This window comes from Anopheles nili, chromosome 3 (genome assembly GCF_943737925.1).
Source record: "Anopheles nili chromosome 3, idAnoNiliSN_F5_01, whole genome shotgun sequence".
Lineage (NCBI taxonomy): Eukaryota > Metazoa > Arthropoda > Insecta > Diptera > Culicidae > Anopheles > Anopheles nili.
In genome coordinates this window covers 55,760,122-55,784,846 of record NC_071292.1, presented here as the reverse complement: position 1 = coordinate 55,784,846, position 24,725 = coordinate 55,760,122, and the positions used below count along the sequence as shown (strand labels likewise).

Sequence of the window (24,725 nt, the reverse complement as noted above, 5' to 3'; positions counted from 1 at the left end):
ATTGAACCGACCATGCCGCATGCCTCTTTGACATGTGTTTGTTGACATTTGGCCAACGTGACAGCTAGGTGAATGCTCTTTAATGACAACAACGTCAAAAAGTGTTTGGCTAGAGCGTGCGATTGGTGCGGTGCGCATTTTCACGAAAGTTTTAATAAAGTTTTGTTGAAATTCTACAATGGATGAGGGTGATTACGATCACGACGAGTAAGTGAATTGAATTACATTCTAATACGAGCATTTGCCTTATGAGAATCTGCTTGCCCTTTAGTGTCGGCGGGGATGACTTCGATGATGTCGAGGAAGATGACAACATTGACGAGCTGAACCAGGAGGAAGATGGAGACAACATAGAAATCATCAATCCCGGTCAAGCTGGTGGCGGAGTGCCGAAAAACAAGCGCATCACCACAAAATATATGACAAAATACGAACGAGCACGTGTGCTCGGAACACGTGCCCTGCAGATCGCCATGTGCGCCCCCATCATGGTTGAACTTGAGGGAGAAACTGATCCACTGCAGATTGCAATGAAAGAGTTGAAACAACGCAAGATTCCCATCATCATTCGTCGGTACCTGCCGGACTCATCTTACGAGGATTGGAGCATAGATGAACTAATTATAATCGACCACTAAGATAGCATGTAACCTTGGAAAGAGTGAATACACAACCGTCTTTTACTAAAGTAAATATTCGTTTAATCAGAAAAAAGCCTAGCTGAAGCGTCTAGCTCCAGGAAAATCCACCCGCCTCTTTGCTGTACAACAGACGTTCCGCATCAAAAACTGAGTCCTTAGTAACGCGGCACATGTGCTCCACGATGCGCATATTAACGCCACAGTCGGAAAGGTTCTCTTTGCCAAACACGGGAGCTGCCAGGGCGTTAGCATCATTCTCCTTGTCCGCATCGTTGACGAGTTTTTGCGAAGCTTCGCATAGCGCTGCCGTACTGGGCACGGTCGCAAGTGTGACACTATAGTTGTCCGTACTTTCGCACAGAAGATCGGTTAAGTAGGGCAGAATGTGCGGTAGGATGACGCCCTGCAGTTCAGTGCTGTAGTAATCTTCTCCATCCATACGTATTTTGCTAGACCGCGTTTGCAATGTCCGAAGGGCGGCCCCTACAAAGGACACCGGCGCTAAAAGAGTCGGCGGAATCCACGCCAACCGTCCTACCTTTGCAATGGTGCTTTTTGCATTGAGGAGGAAATTAAAAAATGCTTGACACTCGGGGCCTTCGATGAGCACCAGCGACTGGTCGCTATAATCAGATCCACATTCGCGCTGGTGTTGCTTTTTCCTCTGATTTTCGCTAATTTTGCGGATTTCGGCCGCATCCACTCCAAGACTTTCGAGCCACTGTTCGCTACTCATATCGTCATCGTCGTCATCATCATCCTCCGCGCCTAATGAACGGTCAGCCGTCTCTTCAGTGGAAGTCGCTTGCGATTGCTCCTCGGATGAATTGGAAAAGCTGCTGTTTCCAATGCCCGACTCCGCCGAACGATTCAACGACTCTTGAGTTATTGTCGATACTTTCTTTAGTGGCATTGTGAATTCAATCTCCTCTTGCTTTAAGGCAGCTCGCATTCCTCGCGTAGTTGGCGTAAGGAGCGCGTGAGTGTCGACTCTACCGCCTATGCCAGCGGCACGGAAAAGCACTGTAAACGAATTGGCACAAAGATAAAAGTACGGACATTGGCGCGCCCGGACCAGCTGGAACAAGTTTCGAAAGCTCGTATTCCATTCCTTCGCTAAAACTTCTCGAACAGATTCATGCAGCGGCGCCTGTGAGTTGTTGTTTCTCGAGTTTCTAGGGAACAATGTGTACCACGGCAGGTACGGGTGCTGCCAGTAAAGTGTGGCTTGATAGAATCGAGCACCTGGCGATATGTCCAGTCCTGTAGAGGATTCTTTTGTATCGATGCAACGTACGAACGAAGTGAGACCGCTGGCTTCTTGGTTTGTTTTCAAATTTGTGCCAGGTAAAGGTGTCCGGCAGATGATTCGCAACTTGTTCTTAATGCTCCAATGAATCGGGACAACTTTGCTGGTTGTTGGAGGCTCCTCCACTTCCTTCTCGGACAGCGCCGCTTCAACTGGACAATAATATTGCAAAAATCGTTGCTCAAGCACTGGTTTTACCACCGGTGCCTCAAGCTGGGGCACAGTTGGTGCTTGCGTTTTGTTCAACAGATCAAATATTGATTGATCGCCGTTACTAAGATCACTTGATTGAGCCTCTTTTTGCCGTTTAGCAGAGCTTTCCACGTTGCTACGAATACAAAACACGAAACAGGTATACATATAATAATGGTGGCTATTGGCAAAAGCATGTGGTGGTTTACAATACCTTGAGAAAGGGTTCTTTCTCTTCGTTCCGGCTTCAAAACGGTTCGCGATTGGATCATCACTTGCTTGGTTCGACGTAGACCCACTGGCACTTTTTGTTTGATTATTTATGCGATCCTGCAACGCTCTCTGTTTTCTCTTGAGACGTTGCATTTTCAGGATTTCCTCGGGTCGTTTCCATTGCGATGGATTAGACAAAAGACCTTCATTTGTACTCATCGTTAGGGTTTTCCGCTTGAACTGGTATCGATTTCAGCCCTTATCTTCTTTTTAATGCTTTGCTATAATTTCTTCTATTTATTTAGATAGAGAAAGAGTAAGTTACACGAGAAGAAATAACACGCGTTGCAGATATTATCACGCATTGAGAGTTTCATCTATTGTGGAGAAGGAAAACATACATTTCCTAATCAAAATAACTAGTTTTTTCACGAACGATTCCCTCCACGAAAAAGGACGTACATGCTCGGTGTCATAATGACGCGTCAGCTGGCGTATGTACCCCAAACGGCAATAGTTTGTAAACAGTAAAGATTCTGTTTTTGAACAGGCATGATGAGTGTAAAATGTAGCTAAGCCCTCTAAAATAGATTGTATAAATCCAAGGGATACCCATTAAATACATATTGATGTTAATAAATTCAGTTTTTCAGCGTATTTCAGTTATAATTTCAAATGGATAGTAAACAAACCTTTAAACGCCAGTTTGGCTCGCATTCGTAATGTTTAGTATAGAAGCTTGAATACTTCGTAGGAATGCGAAGGAGCTTCGTTAAAGGGTAAAGATATATTAGCTAACATATATTACGCACTTACTCTGCAGTCTTTTATTTAAAACAAAAATCTTTTCAAATATATAACCATATATATTATGCGTAACAACTGGCCAATTTGTAGTTATTTACACTAGATAGCAGTATCATATCGTCGACAAAGTACCAACGATTCACAACAGAGGACGCTACGTCAATCCACATGGATTTTTGTTGAGATTTATACTTATTTAATTTATGTTATGCACAGTTTAAGTAATGAACTAATAGAAGTTTTCTACTTTAAAAAAATCTTCATAATTCTAGGCGAAAGATGTTATTTAATAAATTGCAAAGTGGCACACATTCTCCAATCGGGCAAAGTTTTTTTTATTCAGCAAGTTTTTTCTGTAACGAATATGTACTCCAGATTATTTTATTTTGGATTTGGGCATCGATAAAATGGATTTGAGTGTTTCTGCATCCTTATATTTAGCTCGGGAAGGATCTAATGCAGAATTCATAGTTTCTCACTCTACCCGGGCATGGTGGGATTTTGTCGGCGAAAAGATAAAGCTATTATGGTATTAAGGTCTTGTGCCTGCATCACTCGCAGCAGAATGAATCCCGATTCGGGTAGTCCTGCTGTCCCGATGCTGTCCCGATAGCGCTAAAGCAGTGGCTGACAAAAAATCCCTGCGTACATCAATGTCTTCATTTGGAGTTTATTTAACCCCCTTTTGAACGCGCATCGTATCCTGTCTGATTGAGGGGCGCGCGGTTGATTTTTACTTCAACGCAAAAAGTTCATCAACGCAGGTGAGTGGAGCGAAGGAAATTCCGAAAGGATGCCGCGGCAGTGACTCTCCGGACACGGCGTTTTTCCTGCGTTTTCCGTGGCGCAGGGCGCAGCGGAAAGAAATCGTGAGAACATTCTACGGCCAACCACCCGGGGAGTGGACCCGGTCGGGCCCTTTCCAGCCGCTCAGGGATGCAACGCGGAGCGAGACTAAAGATAGAAAATACTTAAAGTATGTTTCTAAATCGTATTGGATCTGCATAAAATTTGAATACGCTTAGGAAATGGAAGTTTTTCCTCTCACTTACGGGTTGTTTCCTGGCGGTGTTTGCCATTTTTTGCCGCGTCCCTACGCCCTTTGTCGCTGACGTCTAGCACAGCCTTCGCCTGGTGCTGCTAGGACGCGGCGTCTTAGTCCTGTTTGGACAGTTTGTTGCTTTTTCCTGGCAGCCGTGGCACGGTGGTGGCGAAAACCCTCGCCTCCGAAGGGTCAGAGTCGCGAAACCGTGACGATTTTGCCCACTTCCAGCGCGTCAAATGCCGCTGGTAACGCGCTAGCACCGAATGAAAAAGCTTTAAATTTTATTTATTTGCTTGCTGATTTTGCTGTCTGATTTCCCGGCTTTAGGATGTCGCAGCGCGATGTCTCCATTTCTGCTCGTTTTTTTCTTCTTTACACCAACACGGTGTCAAACCGAATCCTGGCAACATCTTCCGGGCTTAGCGCGCTTGTTGTGCGGGCTTTTTTGCTCTTACCTCTTGCGAGGGGCCTGTCGCAGCACGCTAACGAATATGTTTCAATCCGTGTCACTTTAACGCCCTCGATAATGGGGGGCATCGGTTGCGAGAAGCGACAGTTCGAGCTACAAATGTTGCCACTTTGTCGGTTTGGTGGCTTCCTCCCGGGGCCGGAGTTCGCCGCTGGTAGATGGCAAGCTAGCGATAGGTATATCTCTGATCGGGCTCTCGTAGTTGTGGCTTTGTTACATCGTTGACAACATCGAGTTCGTTTTTTGTTTGGTCTGCAGCGCCGGGTTGTGGCGTAGTAATTGAATGAATAATTCTACTATTGTGCGTCATTTGAGTGCGTTTTTTTTGTTTCTTATTTCAAGCAGCGTCCGTTTATCTTCGTTCACTCGCGCACACCCCTCGGATGGATGCATTTAAATAATCCATTTTGTCGCGCCACCGATCGTGCGAAATGTTTCACTCAATTTGCAAAGCGACCGCAATGGGCGCCATTCATCCAGGCGAGACGTTGTTGACAGGATCTCAAGAACCTCCAGGACCACCTGAACCTGGACGGTTTTTTTTTTTCTTGCAACGGTTTATTCGCACGACGCAGACGATCCATCAAAATCACCTTTTTACCACACGCTGATCAATCTTCTCCGTAAACGCGTCTAGACTGCGAAGGGAAAAGTATTTTACGGTCCTTTTTTTTCGTTTTCCTTTGACAGTGCGAAAAAGAGCGAGAAAGAGCACGGGATCATATGTGTGCTTCTTTCTATCTCTCTCCTATTCCCTCACGTGGGTTGCTATGATCGCTCTCGAACGCACGCTTGGGTTTTCCTCACGAAACGAAACTGGACATTTTTCCGTTACCTCGGTTTCGAGCGGCCAAAATTTTCCGACTCACGTAGACGGGTCAGTTAACACCTCGGGAAAATCGTGATAAATTATTTATAAGAAAATGTTTAAAATCCAACCAGAGTTCCGGAGGGCGCCTTGGAGCTCGCGGCGCAAACACTATCTGTTATCCAATTAAATCTAATCATCACGTTTAAGAGCGAGTTGCACCCTTGATGGCGATGGGATGAAAGGCTTCTTTTTCCTATCCCCGGTTGATGTACGGCTCCATCGATGGGGTAGGAAATTACTTCACTGTTTTTTTTTTTCTTTCTTTGGGGCCAGAAAGCCATGTTTCTTTTCATTACGAGTGGGTGGATCGCTGACCGGCCGCTAGGGTTGAAAGGCGGTGCGTAGCCACACCGTCATTAGCTCATAGGAAAAGCGGGAAAGTGGCCTAACCTACGCCTCCGCTTTCTGTACCTGCGGCACGGTTTCACCCCCCGGGAAATCTACCCCACCATTTCCTCATCGCGCAAGGGTTTTTGGTGCACCAGTTTCGCTTGCGTTCTTGCGCGTGTGTGGGTGTTGTTCACCCTTTTCCACCTTTTCCGAGGTTAATGATGGGTTTTGTGGACTCCCCATCCGGCTCCTCGTCAAAATATGTACAACCGGTGCGGTCGGTGAAAAAGCTGGCCGAAATTATGAACCGGGCTGGATACGCACGACATACGCAGCGCGTGGGCCGGATTAATGGTACCGGTGGTTTCGTTTTATGCCCGAACTCACCCCCCGAAGGTTTTTCCCCGGTGGTCTATGATTATGGGCGGTCGCACACGTAAAAACGCCGGCGATTCCCGGACCGGTGTTATGATTCGTGGGGTCAGTTCGATGACGATGGTGGTTCAGGTGGAATGGGGGGGGGGGGGTGTTTCGGTCGGAAAGGGCCTACCCACGAAGCAAGGGCTCATCTAATCAAACACCGGAGGCCATGCTTCAGCGTTATTTCTCTGCATCGTACCGGCCGGAAATGAGCCCGCGATGGATATCACTGTCGATGGAAAATGTTCCTCTAAATGGCAAAAAGCACACACATACACACATACCATCTCGTTTGGCGGGAAATTCGAAAGGTGCACAAGGTGAGCATTCCTACGCAAGCCGCGCGAAAGGCACCATTATACTGTCAACAGCTCTTTCGGGTTTCGTTCGTCCATCAATACCGGCAAAGATCCACTATCCGGCCACTCGCCACTATCGGCCAGGGGTTTGGGTTTTGGTTCGCGCTTTCTGCCCACGACGGACTCGCCCGATAGCTTAATTCCTCATTCGTCACCTGCGAAAGGAAGCCATTTCCCCGGCGGTGGCGGAAGTGGCGATCCCGAAAAAAAGGGCAACGAAATAGAGTAATTAAATTTGCATAATTTATGTATGCTCTCACTTTCTCCAAAACCACCGCTTCTCCCCCTTCCTCCTCCTTCTCTTGGGCAGGGAAATTGGCTTCTTTGGTTGCTTCCCGAACCGGCGTCCTCCGGAAGGTGTGAGAAAATAAACACACCCTCACGCACACACCGGCCAGGAGGCGTGCGGGTGGCAGGGCCTGGGAAAAGTTAGGGCCTACTAATAAATGAATAATAAATAGTTTTCGATCGTAAATACAAAATAGCAGCTCGCGGGAAATGGACCTGCAAAGAAAAACACCTCAAACGACCGGCCCCGAAAAAGGCCACGGCCGGATGGAGGTCGAGACATTAGCCAATTATCCTGGCCAGAGCAGGCCAACGACGTCAGGCCCGATGCCGGCAGGAGTCGCAAGCGAAGGTTTCCGAGCGGGTTGATTTACGTTCGATGAACCAGTGATTACCGGTGACATTCGAGCGTAATGAAACGAGCGACCGGTGTTTGTTGTTCCTTGAAACTTTACGACTGGAAAGGGGACTCCTTACGAGGGCCCCTTGGGTGTTGAGGGTGTGGTGCGTGGGAGGAAGCGTTTTAAGAATTGCTCCAACTGCAAATAAGAAACGGAAAATGGCCGATTGCCATTGCCGGTGGAAGTGCAATTTAAGAGAAAGAAAAAGAGCTAAAACCTGCAATCGTTCCAAGATCATTCCCGAGTGGGTGAAATTTTCCCCCCACTCTCAAGCGATTAAGCGAAATATATTGCCACCAGCCATTCGCCTTCATCAGACGTGCATTGCACTTCACCATGGCAACCATTGTTCTCCTGCTAATAGTTGAAGTTTCTTAGACCACCCCATCCTGGCAGAATACTCGAGCGCCCATTTGCGCTGCTTTATACGATCGTGTTTGTTTTTCGTGGCTGGTATAGGGCAAGAGAAATAGTGTTTTTTTTTGGTTGTACTTTTCCACCGTCTTTGTCCTGCCGTCCACAGGCGAGGACACCAATGTCCTTTCCGACCCGGACGGTGACGCAAGATGCATGCATTTGCGCAATGCCCCGCTCACCAGCCATTGTTTTTATGTGAAACAATTCCAATAAACAAACGGGCTGTGTGGCGTTTTTTTGCCGTCTTCCCAACGATCCACAAAAGCTGAGAACGCGGACAAGCGGAGTGTGGCTGGTGAGAATGGTGAGTGGACACTTTGTTCCCATTTATCTGCCGCCATTTTGGAGAGCTGCCCTGTAGTTGATTACCTTTTTCGAAGATTAAAGTGAAGCCCTCCACACACCAGCTAGCCTTCGGACGTTCCCCGCCGGTCGTACTGGCTCGTCCTGGCACCTAAGAAATTGCTTCGCTTGGCTCGATGCAACCGTTTCTTTGCTGCAAAAAAGTCCTTTCACGAGCGTGCAAGAGACAAATAGCGATCGAAAACGGTACGAGCTGAAGGAGAGGACAAATTCGGCCAGCATCCGGTTCGGGCATGCGATGAACGGGCGGACGAAAGGGAGGAACTCACCCACCTCACCCGCGAGGACCTCGGCAGCCTCCTGGCCAGGACACCCACGGTCCGGGGACGCTCGTAACGGTGATAGTTGGATATAATGTGCGTGATGAAAATGGGAAAATTTATGGCCACCGTGGTCCCCGGCCACTAGCGGTCGGGAAAAACTAGCGCCCGGCAGGATGTTGCGCAAGGACCGCTGTTGTCCTGGGGGTTGCCCGTTTTCGGTGTGGGCGAGAGTGAACCAGATAGCGGGCGTTCCCCGGCAGCTCGTGGCGCACGTGGATCGCTTTTCTTCACCTTTTTCGCGTCGGCAAAAATGGGGTGTGGTCGCTAGGACGAAGCCAATGGCCAGTTTGATGCGGGTCGTACAAAGTGTGGTAAGGGAAGTGAGTGGGTGGGTGTGTGGGAGAGCGCATTGCTCTCCCAACACATCCGTTAAGCTTGACCGCTTGAGCGCTTTCGTTACTTCTCGCCGCGGTTATGACGGTTCCTCGCGCCTGTGGCCTTTCCGTATCCTGCGGCCGGTGGTCCTTGTGCGATTCTACTCCCCCGCTCACTCACTCACCGACACACACACACACATACGGTTGCGCTTGATTGGACTCCAAAGGAGGCCACCGTCCACCCTGAAGCGTTTCCTCGGGGGAGTCCTGGGAATTTTATTATTTCCTAGTTTTTATTTCCATCCCATTACGATTCCTGCTCCCTGGAAAGGGATCCTTGTTTTTTACTTCGACTTCTTCGCTACGGACGCTCCTTCGGACCAACCCGACAAACCGAAGCTGGCCAGCCGTAACCTCCTTCCCCACGCCTTACGAGTGGTTGTTGGGTGGAAAAATGTTTGCGTTCTTTTCCACCCATCCCCCCCCCCCCCAAAAGGGCGCTCCTTTTACGTTCCGTTTGGCTCTCGTTCTTCACCACCGGACCGGAAATGGATCCGGATCTTGCCTTGCGCGCTTTTCTTACCCTTCGCGTCATATGAGGGGGATGCGAGCGAAAGAAAGAAAACAAAAAACAACCCACTCACCCACCCACAATGGTCGAACTTTTTCCGGCTCACCCTCATCGCCTCATCGCATCCCCCGTGAACCCGCTGACCGATCTCCCGCTGAGTGATGATTTCCCGCAAGCCCGTTTTCGCAAGAGGCGCCTTTCCTGCGGCGAACTCGAGTGCCCACGAAGACACCACACGAATGCTTTGTTTGTTTATGAGTGGTCGGTGCCGGTGTCCTGTCACGCACGCCAAGGATACAACGGTCAAGGGAGGGAGAAGGACTTCTTTTTCTATTTCTTTACTGTGTCTTTTTTATTTAGTCGGGATCATATGGGATTGTTTTTTTTCTTTTGCTGCTGCTGCTGCTGCTACTTCTACCAGCTCTCCTGCGACACTTTCCACGCTGCTCAAGACAGTGCGCTTTCCGGTTCCGGGGGCTTGGGTGTATAAATTTTCCTCCCTAGGCGTCCGGTGGACTTCGGCGGGACGAATTTAGGAGCGTTAAGCATGGTTTATCCAGTGGTCGGAAGCATCATAACAGGAGGAAAGGAGCAAAGTTGAACACAAAAACACACACACACACAACACACTCGGAAAATCCCGCACCCGTTCGGGTGGGCAAAAAATAAATAAATAAAAATAAACATCCCACCGCAGGTTGCGAATGCGCATCCCGGGAAAACAACAATTGGATGGCGAACAAAACCCGAAAAAAAAACCAGAAAGACACACACACACACACAAGTGCGCGTGTGTACGCCTGGAATAAGTTTCCACCCCCGCGGGGTTGACCGCGCGCAAAATGGCGAACCGAAGGGGGTTTTAATCTTGTGGACGAGTTGTTAAATAAACTCACTAGCATTCGGCGGGTTTTCCTTTGTCTCGCCCGGTGGCTGGCCGTCTTGGGCCGTCGTGGGGGGGGGGGGGGAGGGGTGGAAGAAAAACTGGGGAAAACATTTCTAAATGCCACCGGCCATAAACCGGGCCGCCATATCGGCCACAGCCACAGTTGCGGTGTTATTTCTTTTGGTTCGTCCTTGTTTTGTTTCTTTTTTTTGTTTGTTTCGTCCACCCCGAGTTCGGGTGGCTAAATAAATCTTCCCTCCGAACTCGGGCCCAGCTCAGTGCGGGTGATCGCAGTGGACATAAATTTCCTGCCACGGGTTAGTTGCGCCGGGAGATAAATCTTTGCCATCGGTCGGACTTGGAACAGGGCACTGAAGTGGATCAGAATCGCCGCTGGTGGATTGTTTTTCTTGCCGTCCGGTGGCACTCGGTCTTTGCGTCCTACTAATGGGCTCGTGACCATGCGAGCCAGATCGGTTGCAGGACCGCTCAAGGATCGATGGCGCAATTTCGCAACTGCAATTCCGGCCGTTTGCTCTCGGACCGTTGAATGATGTTGCTATCTTTCAGCGGATCTTTTTGCTCTAAATAATTGAAATGTGTGCAGCAAACGACTGCAGCATGGCGCTTGTTAATTGCTCATTTTAGGGTTGACTTTATCAGCGCTGTTTATTTATCTTAAGCTACAAGGCGATTGTGTATGCTTAATAGCTGTGAACACAATCGTGGTAGATTTTGGATCAATTTAAAATAGTTACTAATATCGCTGCTTGAATTCAGAAAGGCAAGAGCGATGAGTCCCTTTAATTATCTCTTATTTATACATAAATCGTGAGTGCCACTCACGCGAGAGGTAACTCAATATTTACCTGACGAAACTGAATTTTCACCAAGTATAAACACTTGCGAACATTTACTTGACGAAGCATAACTTACGTCAAATGTAAACATCTTGTGCGAACATACTCCCCCCGCCCATGACAGAACGTCATCAAGATAAACTGCACGTGCTACTAAGCTGATTTCTTGGTGCAGGGAAGTAAACATATTTTAGTAATTGGACGGGCCGTTTTTAATTTTATCACACGCGCGATGATGCGCGCAAGTGTCCATTTGGTGATGGGAAGCGAATCGTCCACAAGGATCACCATTCTGCCAGGTACTATTTCACTACGTGTCACTATCCTGTTTTTTTTCTGCGTTTCCTGTAGATACTCGGTTGCCCAATGCTTCCAGAAGCGTTGAACACGTAATTGCCAGCTCTGTTATTCGTCCAAAGTGTATACCTTCAAGCGAGTGTTTTCAGGGATGGGAACAGCGTGCATTGATGTGCCGATTAAGAAGTGCGCAGGTGTAAGCGCCCTCCAAATCATTGGGGTCATGCGTTAGCGGCAATAAAGGACGTGAGTTCATTGCCGCTTCTATCTACTGCAGAATGGTGCTGTAACCTTCGTAAGAAAGCCTAGAACTGGCTAGCTGCTTGTAACAGGTGTCTTTTGGCAGTCTTCACCGCTGCTTTCCATAATTCACCGAAGTGTGGGGCCTTAGGTGGTGTAAAGTGCCAAGTTATTCCCATGTCGGCACAGTGAGATGTAATTGTGTTTTGTTGTTGCTCGTTCTGAAACATTTTAAACAGCTCATTTAGTTCATTTGCAGCACTTTCAAAGTTTTTTTCCGTTATCGGAATGTATATCCGATGGTAATCCGCGACGGGATGAGAAACCATGTAATGCGGCTAAGAATCCGGCAGTGGTGAGATCGCCAACAAGCTCCAGATGAATTGCCTTGGTTGCAAAACATACGAACACACACAAGTAGCATTTAGCGGCAGCAGCTCTATTGTGAGTTGGTTTAAGATAAAATGGGCCGGCGTAGTCGACTCAGCATATCAGCATATGCGTTCATATATGAGTTGACCAGTTTGTTGTTGCATCACTGGCGGGTCTGTCCGTATGCAGCGGAAGCAATTCCTCCGCCATGCATAAGCTTTTCATGAAAGTGCAGCGCGACGAGATGGGCTAGCTTATGGTTCTTGGGGAGCACGATGGGATGTTTAAATTGATAAGGAAGCTGTGCAAGCTTGTTCGGGGGAGACGCAATCCAGTTTAAAGTTACCGTAGAATCCGACCAGAAAAACGATTCGGTTTCGTCGGTCCTCATGGCTTGTTTAACACGGCAGCGCAAAGTTCTAATCTCGGCAATTTGATACGTTTCAGTGGGGCCACCCGGGATTTCGACGCGAGCAGAGTGACTCGTACTTGCTGGTCTTCACAACGCGCGTAAATACAGGCACCATATGCATTCTCCGATGCATCTGCAAATGTATGAATTTGTACTTTGGAGTTAGGTAAGAGCACATACCTCTCGCTTTTGAAGTCAGCCAAATCTTGCCAGTCGTCAGTAACCGATTTCCATTTGCAACAGATGTGTGCTGGGACCGGATCATCCCATCCAGTTTTCTGAAGCCACAACTCCTGCAATTTCGCGCGAATGATGGAGCGATCAATCCAAGTGGAACAAACATTCAAGCAATGTTTGACAATATGTACCGCATGGTGAGGTGGGTGTTATTAATTGTTGGCGTCGACTCGAAACACAGCACATCCATTTCAGACTTCGAAGTGATGCGATATCAGGTACGACAGCGACTTTATGAATTCGAAAACGTAAGATGATGTCGATGAGTTCATCCTGAACTATAGGTCCAACTCGTAATGTTTCTTTCAGCGAGAAACCAGTCGACGTTTTGGCCGAACCATCAAATACGACTCTTACCTTAGTTGTGGTACTTGACGCCTTAAAAACCGTATGATGCGGTAAATAATAAGCAGCTGTATCGTCACATTCAGTGCTTATAGGAGACATGTGTCCCAGTTCCAAATACTCCTTCATGCATGCTTGGTAAGCCTCTCGAAGTGCTGGGTGCGCGTTCCAATCTGCGCTCAAGCAGCTCAAAGCGACGAATGGCTTGAGATCTGGACAGACCGAGCTTTTCGCCGAAGTCGGGCTGTTATGGGAGACGAACAACATATCTACCGGTGTCGTCACGTTCAGCGGTGGCCTTGTAAAATGTCGCAATATCGTTCATCAGGTAAGTACGTATCACTTCACCGTGAGTAACTTGGGTCATTACCCTGCGATTTCTGACGGTTGTTTACTAACAACGTTTCTAACACACGGGTACGACGATGTAGGAACGAAATTAAATCGTCATAATTAGGGTCGGCATCAATCGACGCGTGTTCCTCCCAATCTCGTAATGTAATTATTGGAAGCTTGGTGCAAAGTAGATGTTCCAGAATGCTACCCCAAGTGCCCGTTTCTTCTCCTAAGTGCTGCAATATCTTTTTGTGCCGTTCAAATTCATCCACAAGATGGTGCCGTGATGCTACGCTTTCCTGACGAAGCTTTTTTGACTTTTTTTTAAGAAGCTAAACTTTCGTCAAATGTAAACATCTTGTGCGAACAAGCTGTGATTGGGATTACCTAAGGTGGCTTAGAATGAGTTCCGAATGGTTTCCGGTTTTCAGTAATTTGCCAGTGCTTTAAACCTGGGCATTCAAGCAGCCTTTTTAAATGACCCATGCAAATGAGCCCTTGGAACGATCGATTACTTGCGCCCTGTCGGACCCGGATCCAGGGCTGCGGTGAAAAGCAGAAATTAAATTAATACCCATCTCCGCCACAGCTCATTTAAAATTCGAACAAACTTCCCATCGGCTTAAGGATTCACCGCAACGGCCAAGAATGCCTGCTGACAGGTGAGAATTAAGTCCACGAGCCTTCGATGCGCATGACAAAAGGGGCCGATTCTTTTCGGTGGAGTTATATGGTCGCTTTTGGTTAAAAAAATCGCAGCAAGCCGTTTTCGATCTAGAGAAATTCTGTCAAAATAATGCAAGAATTTTCTGATGGTTTTTATTACAAATCACGGTCCTTGTACAGTTAATCTCAAAAGCAACTGGCTTGCAATGACTTCTAGGCATTTTAGGCAACAACATTCGGCACGTATTGTTGTTTGAAATAACAGCCCATCGAATGAGACTGCACCAGAAGGCATCGCCTCCAACCCGTTCGAAGACTTCACGGGATCAACTTAATATTCACCCAGTAGGCTGGGTGATTTGCCCAACCGAACGCGACAAGCCGCCGGAAAAACCGTCCCACAACAGCGTCCGGGGAGGACGATTTTTCATCGTTCCCAGTACACGCCCGGGAATGCTGTCGGCAGTTCTCGCATGCGATTGTTTCTAAATTTTACGCTCAATCAAGTCGAAATAATTACAACCGCAGGCGAACCGCTTCGATTAGCTGCCCGGGCTACCCGGGACCTCTAATTTGTGCTGCGAGTGTGTTCTTGCTTATTTCCACCGGCATGCGAGAAAGTATATGCACGTACGCGCCGAATTCTAATATTGTTTCTTTAGCATTTTGCACCGATGAATTGCTAATATCAATCGCACAAACACCCGGCACAGCGCTGCGCCCGGGCCGGGGTCTCGATTTTGAATTATGATGTGGAAAATGGATATGTTTTTATTTCCACCTCGGCTGCCGCGCGTGTGCCTCGCGAACTTCACCCGACCCCGAATGCCCGGCGATGTGTGAAATGTGTTTGCTGCGAATTTTCGCCCATTTTCCCACCGATTTCCCGACCCAGGGAGCCAGGTTTTCCAGCTTCGTTGTAACGGGACCACACGCGCGCGGCTTTTGAATACCGCCAGCGTGGTTCGAAGTGGTGCGTAAATGATTCGGTTTATGTTACGCACGATGGACCCGCGCGCGAGCGCGCGTGTGTGTATGTGGGTGGAATTCGATGTTTGCGGCAGCATTTGCGTACGACGCGAGTATCCTTCCATGCCTGGTAACTGATCCATCAATTCGGTGGGAGGCTCGATTTGCGCCCCGAGCCGAGCGGTCGATGGATTTTCCCCGATTGATATTTTCTCCCCAACCACCCTTTGGTCTGATGTGTTTGTGTTTGTACACGGGCGTCAGTTGGGCGTGAAATGTTTTATGCTGCGGGAGTTTTTCCACCAGGCGTGTGGGGGTGGTTTTTGTGGTAGGGAAAACAATTCGATCTTAGCCTAACAGGCTGTGGCTGTGGAAAATGGCTTCTATTAGATGCGAAAACCAAGAAACTTAGCTCAACTATTTGTCTCTAAAAATGGGAACATGTTTAAAATTATATCCCAACATGCAAATTATGTGACCCATCATTTAACCCATCATTCGCGAAATCTCCATATGCTGGGGCTTACAGTTTTTTTTTCGCAACATCAATCCACTAGATCAAACCACTCCGAACGTCACGCGTCTTCGCCTTTGCGAGCGACAGTTTACATGACAAAAGTTTAATGAACCGTACAAGGATCTTCCCTCCGCATCCCGAGGGACTCGAGCCAGAACATGACCGATTATATGCGGTGTCAATAAAGGAAGCTGACACATCTGACAACGCCCCAACCGGCAGGGGGATGATTTTTATGTCCAACCCGGGCCCCCGGGAAGGTTGCGCATTTTCCGCCGAGGTCGGTTAAAAAGATGTCTTGTCGCCATGTCGCCCGGCAGCGACAGGGCTGGGGCCTGTCTGAGATTGGCAACATCGGGAACCGTGGCTCCTTCCAGATGTCCTGCTCACATTCGGTACCTTCCCACCGTTCGGTGTGTCTGTGGTATTTTTTTTTGCCATTGCCGTTTTGTTTCCAGAAAGCAAGTCAAAGTCATTGACACATCATAAGCCGGCCCTCAGCTCGTCGGCCCCTCGGCATCACCGGTTCGGAAAATTGTATTTTTATGACAGTAATGGCGCTCACGGTGGTCAATAGAAAATAAATCAAAGCTCATCCCGTCGACGTCGGTCACCATCCAAGATTCGCACCCCCTCAATCCCGAGGATTACACCGAAGATGACGAGGTCGATATGGTGTTTTTTTTTTCGGGTGGAAGAGGAGTGCGAGATCAAAACCAGATCCACCGCTAAAACAGAGGGAACGTCGCGTTGCTTCTGTTTCATGTGTTCGCGTCTGTCCCGGTGGGAGATAAATCGTTTGTGGCGTAAATTGATGTTGCCCCCCGTAAGCCATCGCACGCCCTCGCGCGCCACTTATGACGAAGGGCAGTGGGCGAAGCATCAACAACAAGCAAAAAAAAACGGAAATCAAACATCCACCCCCGTTGGGCGGGAAAATAACGCACAAGACCGCAACAAGGAGGACTTTTTTATCGTTCCCATCACGGGCAGACAGTCTTCGCCGGAACGCTCGCCGCCAGAGGATGTTCATTCCGACGAACGGCAACCAAAGTTTGTTAGTGTCACTGTCTATTTTTCTTGGGATGCTCATACGACGTCGACATGATAAAATGATTTGTCGGTGGGTAGCCTCAAACTGCCCTGCTGGTGGCGCTGAAAGACGCCATGAGTTTCGGTTTTGATGTTTATCCGCAGCGACTGGTGCGCAATGATGATGATGACGATGGCAGGGCGGCAGTCATTCATAATGATAGGACAATATTTTCCTTCTTTTGTTAACACCCCCGATGTTACTCTCGGAAGGATCTTTGCGGCAATTCAAAGCCACAAAGTGTGCCATGATTTTCCTAGTCATTGAAGCAGGCTGTGGTTTGAAGGTCATTTGACAGCGCAAACATGATATTTAAATTGACAGCTACACACGTAAAATATGATCGAGGATCTTATAAAAGAGAAGGATCCTCTTCTACTGTCCTTTGATTGGAGATGCCGGGTATCGATCCCGGTACCTCTCACATGCTAAGCGAGCGCTCTACCATCTGAGCTACATCCCCTGGTTATTTCAATCATGTTGCAGTCGTTACATCGCTGAATTCCTTTACCATGCGGACAACAGCCCGTCCAGAGGTGAAAGTCGCCACGGTTTATCGCCGCGAAATGTCGTACGCAACATGAACGGCCCGCGGTGGCGCGTGCTCTCAATATCTATTTTTAATTCTGCCCCACCTGAACTGGTTTGGGTCAGATTGGCTTTGGTGGGGCACGTTCGTGGTCACTTTTGAGCGTATTTTTAACCCCACGAAGCTGGTCACTGTAGCCCACTCTCGCACAAGAAGCGGCCACGAAGGTAGCGCGGATCGTAAACGTACACACGTTATTAAACTATTTCGATCGTATCGTTGGCGTTCTGCCGTAAAGGCGGCTCGTTTCACTAAACGGCCGGCATTAATTCGCGCCAAGATAACGCTACGCAACAATACCGTCTCGATGGCGGTGGCTGACAAAAACCAACAAATGAGCAACAAATTTCGCTTACACTAATCGGCCTGCGATGCCCTGCAAGATGGTATCGGGTTTGTTTTCGGCCTTCCGAACATTTCCGGGCCGCGTTCCTGGCGGTGCAATAAATAAGCCCCCCCCCCCCCCCCTGTTCCGAAGGATTCCGGGCGGACATGGGGCCTTCCGGTTTCCGGCTGTTCGTTGACCGGCGCTTGCAGGTACGCCAGAGCCGTCGTAGTACATCTTTACCGCTGCACTCGGACCACCCAGGGACGTGGGATTTGCAAATGAGCAGTGAGGAATAATTAAAATTAAACCCCAAGAATCAGGGAGCACACGAGGAAGCAAAAAAAATCGAGATAATGGCAACCCGCACCCGGTGGGAAGCGAAGGGATTCGGGAGAGTGTGACGTGGGGAGAGCTAATGGGAGCTGACATGATGCTAAAGTCATTAGCAGACTTCACAGGTTTTTCGCCCAGGGTTCACCAGCCGGGCACGGGTTTGGGGGTTGTTTTTAAATAGAGTCAAGCCGGAAGTGTAGTACGTCGGTTGTGTCGGTATCACGAAACGTATGTAGGGAATAAATATTCGTACCAGCTTATGCATGCATCCTTTGCAGCGCGTGTCCTTGTTGTGTGTTCGCAGGAAGAGCGCCATCTGCACAGTGAATCAAATCGTTAAAGGACCTGCTCCTGATGGGACATAATTAAAGTGAATTTTTGTGTTTTTTTCCCTTGAAAAGAACATTCTAAAGGGTTTGCAATTTTACTTTTAATCCCGGTGGTGGAAAACACGGTGGTTTTCCCACATAATTTTCACCCAAAAATCCTCTTAAAGTCTCACTGTTCGTGGCCTAGTCCAACTGCCAGTCGCATTCTTTATTTGCACAAACAAGTCCATTCGAAATGCGCCAGATAAGACTGCGGAAAAGTCTTCGAAATTTCCCCACAACCGGGTGCCTGGAAAACTCAAACATAAGAAACCTGTACTAGTGCTAGACACAAACACCTCACAAGGAGGGATAAAAGAGTACAGGCACACAAAAAATACAGACAGTTCTACAGGCGAATCGTTTAAGTGCACCACCGGGGCCACGGGCGTGGACAACACCGTATACATCTGGCATAAATTAATGTGCTCCTTTCTTTCATCCGTGCCGGCGATCTTGCGGGTTAGAACCCGGCCACGGGAAGCAGAAGTACCACCGGCTTCGCCACCATATGCTGCAAGGTGCCGTGGGGGTGGTTGAGAATGTTATGCAACGGCCCGAACGGACTTATGATAATGAAATGTAGCTTATGATAATGAAATGTAGCTAAAACGTGTGCATCATTAGAAGCTGATAAGGGAGGATGAGCCTTTAAGAGGTGCGGTGGCCCTTTACGCGGGCTTCGAAGCGCGAACACGCACCCAGGTGCGTTAACTGTAATACTTGATTAAAGATGCGTTGAACATAATTCTCTTTTAATATGGTTCGTTCTTTATCGTGTGTAATGGCGCCTATTGCATCAAGTAAATCATGCCCAGCCGCAAGTGCGCTTTTGCTTCCTCCCCTTGTTGTGAGTGGAGTTTCCCATCAATTTCCTTCCACCAATATGATAATTGCCACCGGGTACAGTTTTGTTTTTTCCACCACCACGGTCCGAGTGTGACGGCGTCATGCAAAGAACCGTCGGCATCGGCACGGGAGCATCTTCAAACGCGCTTGTGGCTCTTCTCGAGCCGGTGCCGGTTGCAAACGCGCCCGTTTGATCTCGTGCACCAGCCTGCTTCCGTGTGTGTGGGCAAGGGCACACGCAAACACCGGTGGGACGTGTGTCATCTTCGCGCGGTTCAATAATATGTAAATCATAAGGAGGGCGAACATGGGAAGGAAAAAAAAAACGATATATATATAAGAGAGGAATATTTACCAGCGTGCTGCAGCGTGTGTGGCGGACCAAACAATGATTTAGATTGCAAATGTCCAACCTTCCAGCCGGCGGGCGCGTGGTGAAGGTGCGCAATTTGTCTGAGCCCTGTGACGGGGTGTAATGTGGTTTGAGGGCAAGCAAAAGAAAGAAAACCCAACATGCAGGAAAAATGTGCCACCACCCCCACCGGGGTCGAGTGAAGGTGGGAAAAATGCTCGATCAAGCGTACCGGAGCGGCAAGCGTACCAAGGTGGTAAGTTTGTGCCTCGCCAAGAAGGCACACGATATCAGGTCGCGGCCCTTTTTGCACATGTCGTATCCTCGGGGGTTGTGGCATCGCGGGCTACTCAAAATGCGGCACCTTCAAACGATCGGAGGGCGGGCTCATCAGAAGTTTCATTATGCTGCCGCCGATCGGGCGGAATAATGATGTATTGAAATTGGTCGCCCACCGGCGTGGGTGTGTGTGTATGAGTGGTTTTGGCACAGTTATCCGCATGTACACCGAAAGCTGAGTAAATAAACTTTCAAATTCAGGCTACCGCTTCACACCCACCCATGTGGGTGTAGGGAAATCAGCATGCGCTTCTTTTTTTTCGTTTTCACTTTTCTACACGAATAATTTCGGTGGAATTGGAAAAACGTCCCCGAGCCACACGAGCTCCCGTCTCGGGCGTTACCTGTCAGGTGGGTGGGAAAGTCAAATTTGCCACCCACCCCGGTCACGTTCATATAAGCAGTGCTCCTTAGCCCTTCGATTCTAGACTCGAGAGCCGTGCTGCTTAAGCGCTAGCGCTGGCGAAACACATTTCCCGGGTTAATCTGCATTTATATTTAAAAAAACGAATTGAAAACCAACATAAAACCCGCCACTTGAGCGGGACCGATTTCGTGTAGCCGCGGCCGATCCCCGTTCGATCGAGCGCTTGTTATTTATCGAAAGGTTGGGAATGAGATAAGAGAGAGAGAGAGAGAGAGAGAGAGAGAGAGGGAAAAAAACAGCGATGCAAACCCAACCCCCCCAGTAAGGATCCCCTGGACGCACGTAGGAACATACCGTCCCATCCTGACGTCCTTTCCTTCGCCTTTGGCCACTCGCTATCGCTATCAATTCTGAAATCGTTCGTTATCTTCGCCCCCGTCGGGTGGGAGCGTTTGCAAGATGCTTTTCTTCCATCGCGGCTCCCGTATCTGGGTGCCGGTTGCCGCACAGAATCCAATTTATCTATCGTTTTCATTTTCTAGGATAATAAAACGAAGCCCCTAACGGGCCGGAAACCGGTGGTGGTTGGGTGCTGGTTAGTGATAGAAATCAAGAAGAAACATACATACTTATACACACGATCTGGTAGAGGCTTTTTTTTCGTGTTCGTTTGCTCTCTCCCTCTCTCGCTCTTCACAAGGATGGGGGAAGAAATGGAAACCGCAATCCATCTATTAAGGGAGATTGATTGGATTCTGTGGAGCATACATTTCCCATGAATTTATTTCATTAATATCGTGACACGGTAAAGGACCCGATGAGCAGGGGAAACGATCGGAACCGTTTGAAGGGAAGAAAATCCCCCCTGTCAGGAAAAAAGAGGGAATTGTATCGAATGGCCTTTCTCGTTAAAATGGCGCCGAATTTGTTTTTTTTTTCGTTAAAAAAAAGTGTACTAAAATTTTTCGTCGCTTTAGCGCCCCTTTAAAACACTCAAAAAGCGTCTACGGCCACGAGGACGCCAAAATTTGCGCTCGACCGAACGCGTCTAATTAACGGAATGGACTTCCAACGTGTGTCTTCTGGGTTTTCCCGGCTCCCATTTTTTTTGAGCCGTTACTGTTTGATCCGAAGAGAAAATTAAATCCACGCCTACTTCGATCGGTGAAGTATCGCCGTAAAAGCAACCCTGTTTGAAGCACACAAAAAACGGCCCCGATGAGCCGATTCCATCGGAACCGCGCTTTATGCTTCGTGTGCACAAAGTGCACGGCCGCTTTTCCACAAATGAAAGCAGTAAATGAAGCGCGGAGCGAGCTTATGGGGCTTCTTGTGTGCGTTTTTTTCTTCGCTGCTTCTGCAGCCGCTGTTTTCTCTCGTTCGAAATCAAAGTTAATGGGCCCGCTGGGAGGTGGGAAACCATTTTGTACCGAACGCCGATGGACACGGTGGAACGAATAGATGAAAGCAAAAAAAAAAACAACCACCCCGCGAGCGACGAAAAATCAAGATGGAGAAATCATAATGGTTCGGCGCACTCGAGCCCTCCATCTAATGAGACACTCGGCGGAAGTGTGCACTTCGCTCTCGGCATCTCGAGAAAAAAAAAACCGTCGACGGCGACAACGACGCCGATGACGATGATAATGCTGCTGCTGGTGACGAAACGAATAATTGCTGCATTCGAGGCCAGTGCGCCCCCGATGGCGTCGATTCGCTCTAATCATGTAGGGCGCTGGGGGCGAAATAATGAGCCGACCCCTGAGCATTGGATGGGCCGCGAACTCGAGAGCGAGCACTTAGCTGAAGCACCGGACCGAAGCGAGATCGGGCGACGGCGTTGGATAATGAGTGAAATTAATCACCCCTTGGGCCCAAGTGGGGGTGGCGTTTGTGAAACCCTCGTTGACAACGATGGGCACTCGATAGAACCGCCCACGGATGGCCGGCGCGAGCGTAAAGCGAATTGTCGCCGTCGTTGTTGTGGGGGTTGTTTTGCTAGAATGAAGAAAAAAAAAACGCGCCACACGCTTATGATTCGTTTAAAATGTTGTTCGCAGTGTGTTTTTTGCTTCTTGTTCTTGTTGTTGCTGCTCATCAAGCACCCTTGTGACGCATATCCACATCAAAGGGCGCTCGTCGAGGAGTCGATTAGAATATATTAATAATTTTTACGCTACACGGAATCGCGTTCCACAGCACATCCAGGTGCCCCTTCGGCGGTGGTCCGCGAAATTTGTACAGAATTTTCCAACCCCAATCGAAGACCGGCAGCGTCGTAGTCGGATTTTCCTGCAACGGTATTCAAAGTGCGCCCTCGAGCGTAGAATGCGCTACGAAGCCCGTCCGTGTGACCTGCGTGTGGCACTGTCGGCGAAAAAGGGGTTTTTGCGCCCACTGACGAGACATATTCAGAGTTTCAAATTGGCGGAAAATTGATAATAATCTGTCGGCGTGGACGTCCTCCGGCCGAGGAACACTGGCAGGGGGATTTTAAATGCTTGCTGTCGGTGTTTGAGCGTGGTTTCGGGCGAAAAGGTGTTAGAATTTTTATACCAGAGTTGGAGTGTCTTATAGATATATGGTGGAGACATGAACATTGAAGAACAAAATAGTTTTTCGTTTACTTAAAGTGTTGCATGAAATTGTCCGAGAGTTATTTATTTATGTATGCAATGCCTAAAGTCCCAAAAACTACAAAACCACAAAATAGAAACTAAAATCCTCAAATCAAGCGAAACTAGAACTCAAATGATCTCCCGGAAATGCTCGTTAATTTATGAATTTGCATCATTGTTTAACTAAACTAGTCTGAATTTTTATTTCTTGCATTCCTCTTGGAACACTAAGCAAACGTTTCAATGCTTGTAAAACCGCAGAACAAAATCACAAATATGAAAATTGAAATACCTTCCTCTGGTTGGTAAAATTACTGATCTTCACTCGAAAAACCCTGTCGCAGGACGAATTTTGTCTGCTTCAGTTCCGTCTGAGGCAACCTTTGCCAACCGCGTTGGTTTGGACCTTGTTCTGGTGTGCTGGATTTGAATAGAAATCCGCTTGTTCCGTTCGTTTCGATACCGCTTTGTCAGCGATTTGTACGCTTGATTGAAAGGTTTTCGGTCACCGCTGCGGGCTCGGAAGCGCACCCTTTTTTCGTCCGCGTAGAAAAACACCCCCTGCCCCAGGGCCACGTCCTCGTCCTTTCGCTTTCGCGCCCCACAACGTGAACCCGCGGTTGGCTTTCCTTGTTTGCACGATTTTTCATTTTCCCTTAAAGTGTCTTGGATTTCGTTATTTCAATTAAATATGCTAATAATGCATTGATTTTGTGAAAACCGACGGAAACCTAGCGCGGGGTGAGTCTAAATACAGGAGAGCGAAAAAAAAATCCTCCTCCACGGCTCTTTAAATATTGCGCCGCAAGCGCCTGGAGCACGGCCTTCGCTACGCCCCCGCGTTAGGGTTTGGTTGGGTTTTGTCTTGCCAGACAAAAGGCGAGCCAACTTTCGGGAGGACCTTTCAATTCGTCCTTTTCCACAGTGCGGGGGCGTTGATGGCCGGGCCATCCAAACGGACGGCCAACGAGTGGACCAACATCCGGCCGAAACCGTTGCGGTCCCGCGGACGGTTTTTCAAACAAATTTATTGCTTTTTTGTCCGTCCGTTGTCGTCGATTTAAAAATAAGCTCAAACAGCAGGTGTCCCTCCCCGCGGGGGTGGCCTGGTGACGCAAGGATCCGTACGGGGCAGGATCATGGTGACAGAATTGCGCCAGTCGTGCGTTAAGAAATTATGCAAATTCTGCATTTTGGCAGCACTTTTTTCTCTCTTTCTTTCTCTCCCACGCACTCTATGCCAGCTGCTTCTGCGGGGCGCGCTTTTGGGCAAACTCACGATGCTGTTGCTTCTAGTGGGCTTTTTTTCTGTCTTTTTATCGCTGGCGTACGCTGGGCAATGTGTCTTTCATTTGCACGAATCCTGTTGCCTTTAAGGGGATACACTTTTCCCATCACCACCTCGTTTGGGTGCCGAAAAAAAAACCATCCGACCGTTTGATTTTCGATCGTTCGGAGACAAAGATCAATATTTTATCGAGGGTTTCCAGCTTATACTGTTAAAGAGAGCCAATGAGCCGATTGGAGATAAAGTTCAGTATCTTATCAAGATTTTTCAACAATCTTTTTTAAAAAGTTCTGATAGAGCTGTTGAAGGTCCTTTATTGGGAGGAGCAAAATTGGGTAGATTGGTTTGATCATAACTTTTGTTATATTGAAAAATATTGATCTATTTTCTACCAATCAAGTAGATCAGTTTCATGATATTTATTGTCTAACCATACACCTCAACCAACGCAATGGATCGTTTGCAGCATTTCTTCCATTGTTCGTTTCAATAGCTTTGTGTTTTAACTGCCGTCACAGTCTTCGATTCGATCGAAGAGAACGAAATCAAACGCCATTTAGCAGACGTCCCTTCTGATCGCTCCAAGCCACAAATATGCATGCAAACTAGTCCCTAAAATCCCCTCCGGCACACCGACCGTAGAACCACCGTCGCCCAATTAGCAGTCCATTATCGAATGACAAGTGACTCCGATTTGTCCAAACCCGAAACCACCCGGTCGGATGCCG

At 48.2% G+C, this 24,725-nt stretch overlaps 2 protein-coding genes and 1 non-coding gene across 3 annotated transcripts; 1 reads left to right on the top strand and 2 right to left on the bottom strand.

Moving 5' to 3' along the window:
- Positions 1 to 108: 108 nt before the first annotated feature.
- On the top strand, positions 109 to 646 carry LOC128725576 (DNA-directed RNA polymerases I, II, and III subunit RPABC2). The gene is made up of 2 exons (XM_053819330.1): positions 109 to 207; positions 272 to 646. The coding sequence occupies exons 1-2, from the start codon at positions 179 to 181 to the stop codon at positions 636 to 638; spliced, it is 396 nt and encodes a 131-aa protein (XP_053675305.1). The 5' UTR covers positions 109 to 178; the 3' UTR covers positions 639 to 646.
- Positions 647 to 729: 83 nt separating this feature from the next.
- Positions 730 to 2,574, bottom strand: LOC128726472 (protein downstream neighbor of son homolog). Its single transcript, XM_053820286.1, has 2 exons — positions 2,357 to 2,574; positions 730 to 2,278 (listed from the first exon to the last, which is right to left on the bottom strand). Exons 1-2 carry the CDS (start codon positions 2,572 to 2,574, stop codon positions 730 to 732), a joined length of 1,767 nt encoding a protein of 588 aa, XP_053676261.1.
- Positions 2,575 to 16,956: 14,382 nt separating this feature from the next.
- On the bottom strand, positions 16,957 to 17,029 carry Trnaa-agc (transfer RNA alanine (anticodon AGC)). Its single transcript has one exon. It is a non-coding gene; the product is annotated as a tRNA-Ala (tRNA).
- Between the last annotated feature and the right edge of the window lie 7,696 nt (positions 17,030 to 24,725).

What these genes read in the sequence shown, in the direction of transcription:
- LOC128725576 (XM_053819330.1), top strand. Translation starts at nt 179, where the DNA reads ATGGATGAGGGTGATTACGATCACGACGA. An exon ending in GGTGATTACGATCACGACGA is followed by an intron (nt 208 to 271) that starts GTAAGTGAATTG and finishes CTTGCCCTTTAG; the next exon opens with TGTCGGCGGGGATGACTTCG.
- LOC128726472 (XM_053820286.1), bottom strand. Translation starts at nt 2,574, where the DNA reads ATGAGTACAAATGAAGGTCTTTTGTCTAATCCATCGCAATGGAAACGA. An exon ending in AGAAAGAACCCTTTCTCAAG is followed by an intron (nt 2,279 to 2,356) that starts GTATTGTAAACC and finishes TTGTATTCGTAG; the next exon opens with CAACGTGGAAAGCTCTGCTA.